The sequence below is a fragment of the Phoxinus phoxinus genome (genome assembly GCF_949152265.1).
Source record: "Phoxinus phoxinus genome assembly, chromosome: 2".
Taxonomy (NCBI): domain Eukaryota; kingdom Metazoa; phylum Chordata; class Actinopteri; order Cypriniformes; family Leuciscidae; genus Phoxinus; species Phoxinus phoxinus.
In genome coordinates, this window is record NC_136877.1 from 52,763,334 (window position 1) to 52,772,546 (window position 9,213).

A 9,213-nucleotide genomic window follows, 5' to 3' on the forward strand; every position below is an offset into this window, starting at 1 on the left:
GGTTCGGCTACTATGGTCCAGAGTGCTGTCTATATAGGAAGCTCATCGGGTTCGGCTACTATGGTCCAGAGTGCTGTCTATATAGGGAGCTCACCGGGTTCGGCTACTATGGTCCAGAGTGCTGTCTATATAGAGAGCTCACCGGGTTCGGCTACTATGGTCCAGAGTGCTGTCTATATAGGGAGCTCACCGGGTTCGGCTACTATGGTCCAGAGTGCTGTCTATATAGAGAGCTCACCGGGTTCGGCTACTATGGTCCAGAGTGCTGTCTATATAGGGAGCTCACCGGGTTCGGCTACTATGGCCCAGAGTGCTGTCTATATAGGGAGCTCACCGGGTTCGGCTACTATGGTCCAGAGTGCTGTCTATATAGGGAGCTCTCCGGGTTCGGCTACTATGGTCCAGAGTGCTGTCTATATAGGGAGCTCACCGGGTTCGGCCACTATGGCCCAGAGTGCTGTCTATATAGGGAGCTCACCGGGTTCGGCCACTATGGTCCAGAGTGCTGTCTATATAGGGAGCTCACCGGGTTCGGCCACTATGGTCCAGAGTGCTGTCTATATAGGGAGCTCTCCGGGTTCGGCCACTATGGTCCAGAGTGCTGTCTATATAGGGAGCTCACCGGGTTCGGCTACTATGGTCCAGAGTGCTGTCTATATAGGGAGCTCACCGGGTTCGGCCACTATGGTCCAGAGTGCTGTCTATATAGGGAGCTCACCGGGTTCGGATACTATGGTCCAGAGTGCTGTCTATATAGGGAGCTCACCGGGTTTTGCGACACAATCTTGCCGTTGGCTCCTGCGACAAACCTGCACCTGAGCGCCTCCATTAAGCCAATTATAATCCGATCGCAGTCACACACCTGACAGCGGCTCACATTAGACAGACACCCTTATAAGTACCACTCAAAAATATGATTTATATAACTACGTTAATAAAGCCAGTTACCTCAGAAAAGGCGCGCGCGAGACGCTTTCGTGATGTTTAAACGCAAACCCGCGCTAACAGTCGCATTATTATTATTATTCACTTCTGTTCAACACGAAGGATTAATTTCACTCATTTACCTCGGGACTGCCGTCACGGGTCCACCGAAGCCGGTGCTCGGGTAAAATCCGGTGTGTTTATCGCCCCGGTTTCAGGAGGATCATCAAATCAGCACGTTTGACTGAGCGACGGGCGTAAGCGCGCTCACGAGAGCAACGGTCCCTGCGTCATGACGTACGTGCGTATGACGCGCTGCAGGGAAATGTAGTTCCCGGCGTATTATTTACATCACTGGGAAAACTACAATTACACTTTTTTTTAACCCATTTCACAAATAAAGGTGATGCAATATTATCGCATTTTATTTTATTTCACATGAGGATTCGTTGAGTACACACACAAATGATGTATTTAGAAAATAAACATGACATTATTCAGTAAAAAAAAAATTATATATATGGTGTGAAAGTTCATGGTTCCGCTCAGAGCACGGGTCGCGGCTGTTGCGTCAGCAGGAGCCCGAAGCGTTTCTTGATGGTCACGCGGTGTCGGGAGAACTTGTCGTCCGGAGAGAAGCGGGCCGGGTGCGCGGAGCTGGTGGGCTGACCGCTCAGGTCCAGTTTCTGCACAGAAATAAAATAATATATTCAAAACACGCCTCAAAACTGCATACATCTGATCTATATTAAATGTATAACGCTGTATAGCCAAATATGCCGCCATTACAGCAAAATAAAAGCCGTCTCACCTTCAGAGTGTAAACCCTGTCGCCTTTCTCGTTCAGATAAAACTGCAGGAACATGATGAACTCTCGACGGTCACGGTCTCTCAGCGAGTTACAACGTCTGTCGGTTTATTTCTAAAATATCCGAGAGCAGAAACCAGCTTTATAATCGGCAGAGCTGCTCAAAACACCACGCGCACGTGTGCGACTGCTCCCGAAGCAAACCGGATGTGTGCGGCACGAGCCGCGGCGCAAAGCAGGATGGGAAAATGAGTTTTTAGAAAAAGGTCACGTGTGTAAAGAAAACCTCCCGCCTGCTGTGGAATATAACGACAGACATAACAAAAATAATTATTAACGTAATTACATGTGACTCAATCATATTATAGTTAATAACATGCGATTGTATAGTTTGGAACACTGATATGCTGATTTGTGTTTGTTTTTAAAAGTGTGCCGTTTAAATCTGCATTTCAGAAGTGAGCAACTGTTCCAATTAACCCGTTATTTAACCTTCAAAGTCCGTGAATATTTTCTTTCTTTGAGATAATCAGATCCTCTGAGGCTACTTCAGTGTCAGGTAATTTGGTAAAATTCTTGATGTAATATTTATAAATGCCTTTTTTGTGCCGACTGTTTTGTTGTTTAGATAGAGAGCCTATAAGTCCCGCCCCTCCGCTTCCGGCTCATGGGACCTTATTTCGGGGAAAATAATATATGTATGGTAGTCAATGGCGAGAGACAACTTATCTTTTTATTCTGTCCGAACTGTTCCCTGAACTACACATATGATGTTTGTCCATTTAAAACATATTTATGAAAGTCAAGAAAGTCGCAGTTTGTCATAAAACAGAAGAGTAACGTTTAGTTTTATGTGGAAATCGCTCAATGACTGACAGACGTTAGCTTCAGTAGAGTTAGCTTCAGTAAAGTTAGCTTCAGTAAAGTTAGCTTCAGTAGAGTTAGCTTCAGTAGAGTTAGCTTCAGTAAAGTAGGCTTCAGTAGAGTTAGCTTCAGTAAAGTTAGCTTCAGTAAAGTAGGCTTCATTCGCTGAGAGAAAAGTGACGCCTTTTGGGTTTGTAGTCTTTGTAATGACGTATTTTCAAAATCTTAGGCTATACCGCAACAGTTTTACATCAAACTGCGAATTTCTTGACTTTAAAATGTATTAAATTGACAAACATCATATGGGCACAATTCAAACGAGATCTAAATATTTGTTGTCTCTCGCCATTGACTACCATACAATATTTTTCCGAAGTAAGGTCCCATGGTCCACCGGAAGGGGAGGGGCTTAGGCTCTCTATTAAACCACTAGCAATATTAAAAATAAAACTAGTGTACACATTAACTGATATACAATTAGCAGAAGAATTTTTCTTATTATGTAAAACCCCCTGTTTGTTTCAGCTTCTGATGGAGTACGCACTTCCACTTAACGAGGATAATGAGCTGCTTAATTACGGAGATATCGCACAGGATAGGAGCCAACGCGATCGGACTGAGACACGATGTGTTGAGGCTGAAAACACGCTTCTTGAGCCAGAAACACGGGCTTCGGTGCGATCAGCGCAAACATGCGTGTACTCGCTTCATCCGCAGCTGCAGCCCAGCGCCGCCCGCGGAGATCCAGGAAGTGCGATACACCCGCGTATAAACCTCAAGCCTTTCCTCCCGCCGCCGTGGCCCGTCCTGCTCCCTCGCTTCCACCTCGCTCCAGTGCCGCCCCAGAATCAGTTCTGGCCCGTTATCACGCCTTCACAGCACTTTAGCCCTGGGTTTAACTTTAGCCCTGGGTTTAACTTTAGCCCTGGGTTTAACCCCGCATTTAACCCTATAGTGGCCTGTGGGGAATCCGCCGTCTCCTGTCCTTCCCCGTATCCGCATCTAAACACCACGGGCTCGGTCTCCCACACACACTCACACACACACTCACACACACACTCGTTCCCCGCAGACGTGCTCGACTCGTACGAACTGTGGCAGAGACTGTGTGAGACGGCGAAGGACTTCACCTCCGGCAGTCCAGATACTGAAGCTCTCGCCTGCTTCTTCATGTGAGCACACACACACTCTCTCACACACACACACATCCACTAACCCGACCCCTAAACCTACCCATCACACACACACACTACCCATCTCACACACACTACCCATCTCACACACACTACCCATCACACACACACACTACCCATCTCACACACACACTACCCATCTCACACACACTACCCATCTCACACACACACTACCCATCTCACACACACTACCCATCTCACACACACTACCTATCTCACACACACTACCCATCACACACACACACTACCCATCTCACACACACTACCCATCACACACACACTAACCCGACCCCTAAACCTACCCATCTCACACACACACACACACACACACACACACACACACACTAACCCGACCCCTAAACCTACCCATCACACACACACACACACACACTAACCCGACCCCTAAACCTACCCATCACACACAAACACACACACACACACACACTAACCCGACCCCTAAACCTACCCATCACACACACACACACACACACTAACCCGACCCCTAAACCTACCCATCACACTCTCTCACACACACACACACACACACACACACACACACACACACACACACACTAACCCGACCCCTAAACCTACACATCACATACATACACACACACACACACACACACTAACCCGACCCCTAAACCTACCCATCACACTCTCTCTCTCACACACACACACTCTCTCACACACACACACACACACACACACTAACCCGACCCCTAAACCTACCCATCACACACACACACACACACACACACACACTAACCCGACCCCTAAACCTACCCATCACACTCTCTCTCTCACACACACACACACACACACACACACACACTAACCCGACCCCTAAACCTACCCATCACACACACACACACACACACACACACACACACACACACACACACACACACACACTCATACTGCAGATCATGTGTTTTCATCTGCACATCATTATAATATTCTATAATTCGATGATGATGATATAATTAATTCTATAATTAAAGATGTATAATAACATGTTATTGAAACAGGAACTCATTGTGATGTTATGATGCTTATATCATATCAATAATAAAGGCCGGTTCACACCAAGAATGATAACTATAACCATACAGTTTTATAATCGCTAAAGATTACAGCTAGGCCTATAGCGATCATGGTGCGGTCAAGTAGGTAAAACTATTATTTTTTTAATTAAATGAATTTGTATTATCTTTTCCTTGTTGTGCATTAGTAAATAGCAAATGTATATATATTTATTATTTTAGTTTTCATTTGTTTCATTTTTATCATTATAATTAATACTTTTTCATTCTATTAACTGACTTTATTTATTTTTTATTGTTTACTATATTTATTTATTTATTGTTTACTATATTTATTTATTGTTTACTATATTTATTTATTGTTTACTATATTATTGTCAACTTTTCGTTGACAGATTTCTATTTGTTTGTTTATAATTCAATTTATATTCTAATAGTAGTATTTTTTTTTCCAATTACCTTTATTTCTTCATTGTTGTGTTATTTTATTATAAAAGTGTATACATTGATATGAAAAGGTATGTAAGTATCAATCATTGGTTGTTTATTTGGGTTTATATATATTTGTTTACTATTAAAGGTGGGGTGTGTGATTTGCACTTTGACTCCACCCACTCACAGAACATGGACATGGATGGGGGGATGGTACGACCGATTGATTGACGCACTTACTGTCCAATGATTCTAGGTGGTCTTGGAAATGATTGGCTGGAGTTTTTCGAGTCCTGCCCGTTCCACAGATGATTCAATTGCTTACAATTTCAATTGATTTCAGTGCTTCTAACTGTAAGTGGGTTAGGAATAGGATTTTAAGTGATTTTGAAAAAATGGCCAAAAAAGAGAATTACATACCCCACCTTTAATTCATAATTATTCATTATCATTCGCCACATTGACAGATAAACGATATTGAATCATTTTCAGAGCGATTTTTTCCCCCCAGCAACATGAAAGCCAATCAGAATTCTTCATACTTAGTTTGAATCTCTCTCTCTCTCTCAGTCGCGTGATTCGCTCTCTCGCCGTTCACAGTCCCGATCTGCCGTTCTCGGATGCCGCCACCGTGGCCGTTGAGGAGTGGAGGAGAATCCCGCTCTTCCAGCGCGAGCAGTATCACGTCACGGCCAGGATGTGAGCTAAACAAAACAATTACGAATCACTCATTTCTGAAACTGACATGGTTGAGGAGTGCTAATAATTCAAATCTATCAAATTAATTGGTAACCCTTTACAATAAGGCTCATTAGTTAACATAATGTTAACATGAACTAACCATGAGCATGAGATTAGCAGTTCATGTTAATTAACGAACCTTATTGTAAAGTGTTACCAATTAACTTAATTATACAATAATAGTGTATTAATTTGATGCTATTTGGAGCAGATTTGTAATTTTTAACCCCTTAGTTGCAGAAATGGAGCAGGTTTTGGGAAATTACTGCTTGTTGGGAATTGAAGTTGTTTGTTTATACTCCTCTAGGTTCATTAAGTTGGAAGAACAGAACAAGAGGTCCACAGGTCAGGACTTATTATAATGGCTCAAAATTAATGTTTTATTTATGCGTATTGATAAAACCTTCTAACCTTAACTTCATCTATGACTGAATTAACTAGTACACCATGAACCTCGTCACTTGCACAGGTTATGTGAAGAAAACAAGCAAACAATCTAAGAAGGCGCTGCCGGTTGAAGATCTCGCCGAGAGCGCGCTGGCAGAGTACTCGCAGGTCATGGACGCTCTGGGGTCAGAGGTCACCGCAGCCGACGAGGAGGACGTGTGCGCGCTGTACTTCAACCAGCTGTTCAAGCACTGCGAATTTACCAACGAGGTCAATTTAAATCTAAATATATCGTTAAAAATGATCTAATAATGAGCCGGCGTTCTCATTTTAAGGCGAGACACTACAGGTGAATAGGGTAAAATTTTAAAATAATAGATATCACCATGAAACTTCCAGTTGATTACTTACACACGTTCATAAAAAAAATGTATTACAAGTTTTTAAAATGTGTATGTTTAATTATGCAAATTAGGCATTATCTCATTAAATATGTGAAATTGTGCATATATTTTCGGTAGATAGATCTGAACATATGATAAAGCCAGGTGCAAAATTCTTCTTTCATTTTGATTACACACAAGATGAAAGATGTTCGGAGGGATTTCAGGATATATGCTTTCATGACCTAGGAAATCTAAATATACTGTCCATAGCCTTAAAAATTGATTTTCGCCAATTTTTTTAAAATTAAAATGTCCCATAAATCAGGCCAGGAATGATTTATTAACAAATCCCTCTGAACATATCTTCAGAATACTGCTAAGTGTGTAACTGGAGAGTTTGGTGTACATCGGCTGAGATGTTTATACTGGAGAATGACAAAAAACTCATTTTGAGAAAAAGGCATTTAAAGATTTGTAATGTATAAAATTCATACTTTTTTAGTGGAAACAACTATTTACAGACACAATATCTCATCAAATAATTAGCAACAACAATACAAACCACCTAAATCACATCAAAACTTATAAACACAGCATTTATGGCCTTCAACTGAGCAGAAAAACAGTCAAAAACACACATCTGAGTGTCGGAGCGCGTCACGTGATGCATCTGAACCAATCACGGTGTCAGACATTGACATCAGCCAATGAGATTTCGCTTTTAGAGTTAAATGCCCATTGTACTTTCACGATTGGTTGCTGATAAAAAGAAAATTACCATATTTGGATCCGACAGCATTGTACAGGAGAGAGAGCGCTTTCCAGACATGTGTGAGATTATTATTATATTTGGATCCGACAGCAGAGAGAGAGAGAGTTGTCCAGCGGTGTGTGTGATTACAGGAGACAGAGATCGCGGATCATGATGATTTAGAACGCCAACTTTTGTTGAATTTCTGAGAAATCTACAGACGCAAATAGACAAAGTGCAGTAAAATAAAGACCTAAATGTGTATTTTGGACTTTTTTTCACCACACGTCTGAAAGAAGATGTTATTGAAGACAAATATCCCAAAATCTCAAAATTGACCAGTGGAAAAAACCCGATGTTTTTGCCTGCCGTGTCTCGCCTTAAAGTGTGTTTTCTCTCTTTCAGGCTGGTTTCGACATGGACTACATCAGCTCTCTTCTCTCCACAGATCACAACCTCACGGACGTCCTTAAGGAAAATTCCCAGGATTTGTTTTCCAGCGTCATTCCCAAGCCAGTCGCCGGATGCTCCCATTGGACTCCACAGCGTGACTTCAGCCACCATAACGGCTCCAATCTTCAAGATCACATGACGCAGAAATCATTTCGGATTTACACACCAACTGGGATGGAAAATGGCGGCCAGAACGCATTTCAAGCATTAAGTTCCCAAGGCGTCCAAGAAACGGTTCATTCTGCTTTCCAAGACTTTGGTCCATCTGGAAACTCCTCAGGAGGAAAAAGCGAGACTTTGTACGTCGCTGAACTTGAAACCACCGTCCAATCCGAGTGCTTCAGTCTTCAAAACTACAAATCCCATCATGCATCATTTACGCATTCCATAAAACATCCAAAAAAACCTGCGAATGGTGGAGTTGAGCATGACGGAGAGCAAAACACGGGGGCCAGACAAAAAACTGAGAAAACGGGAAGCACGATGGAAAAGAGAAACATGGATACGGACATTCCCAACGATTCTCAGCAGGACATGAGAAATAATACAGTGAGAACACAGACAAGCGTAGAGGAGACGTCCGAGGAAAAGAACGTAAACCAGAACAAAGAACAGAAGCGACGACGTAGACGACGGAAGCAGGACAAGATCACGGCGCTCGACGAGAGAACAACAGCTGAACACCTGAGGAGTAGAAAGACTGAAGGCGGTCAGCGAAGATCCGCAGCCAAACATGGAGCGAAAGAAACCGACTTTTTCAAAATGAGCACAGAGAGAGAGCAATTACCGCAGCGCACGGACGTGAGCGAGGCGAGGACGGTTCGAAGAGATGAAGAGATCGAGAGACGTCAAAGGCCGATAAAAACGGAAAGATCTCACGAAGAGAGTCGAGGAGCGGCGCACGCAGAAAGAAGCGATGGGAAAGAGCCGCAAAAGTGGGCCATTGGAGAGGATGGAGAGGTTTACCCGATCGCACGAGGGCGACCAAAGCCGGCGCAAACCACGAACGAAGACGCCTGAGGAGGTTCACGTGGAGGAATGCAACTAAAAATCCTCTTGAGGCATAATAAAACACTTAAATGGACCACATGAAGTATCATGTCTTTATTTAAACTCCCCCTGTGGTGAACATCCAGTTTTTAATGTTGTATGTCTATGTGGTGTTTTTAACGCAACACCAAGGAACTTTTCCTCCGCGGTCGCCCTACAGGCTGGAAGCGGAATTGTC

At 43.2% G+C, this 9,213-nt stretch overlaps 3 protein-coding genes across 5 annotated transcripts in view; 1 reads left to right on the forward strand and 2 right to left on the reverse strand.

Annotated features, from left to right (window-relative positions):
- The window catches only part of slc12a6 (solute carrier family 12 member 6), a 48,196-nt gene extending 47,003 nt beyond the window's left edge, over positions 1-1,193 (reverse strand). For 2 of the 3 annotated variants that reach the window (XM_079602222.1, XM_079602221.1), the window contains exon 1: positions 1,068-1,189. The gene's annotated coding sequence lies outside the window, so the exon portion shown is untranslated. Of the gene's footprint in view, positions 1-1,067 lie in introns of all 3 variants that reach the window. The other variant, XM_079602223.1, reaches the window with a different exon arrangement.
- Positions 1,194-1,338: 145 nt separating this feature from the next.
- Positions 1,339-2,028, reverse strand: nop10 (NOP10 ribonucleoprotein homolog (yeast)). Its single transcript, XM_079603179.1, has 2 exons — positions 1,736-2,028; positions 1,339-1,610 (listed from the first exon to the last, which is right to left on the reverse strand). The coding sequence occupies exons 1-2, from the start codon at positions 1,787-1,789 to the stop codon at positions 1,470-1,472; spliced, it is 195 nt and encodes a 64-aa protein (XP_079459305.1). The 5' UTR covers positions 1,790-2,028; the 3' UTR covers positions 1,339-1,469.
- LOC306993025 (uncharacterized protein) lies at positions 2,021-9,068 on the forward strand. Its single transcript, XM_079602456.1, has 7 exons — positions 2,021-2,070; positions 2,189-2,291; positions 3,122-3,768; positions 5,838-5,966; positions 6,316-6,353; positions 6,478-6,665; positions 7,938-9,068. Exons 3-7 carry the CDS (start codon positions 3,128-3,130, stop codon positions 9,003-9,005), a joined length of 2,064 nt encoding a protein of 687 aa, XP_079458582.1. The 5' UTR covers positions 2,021-2,070; positions 2,189-2,291; positions 3,122-3,127; the 3' UTR covers positions 9,006-9,068.
- The last annotated feature ends 145 nt before the right edge of the window (positions 9,069-9,213 follow it).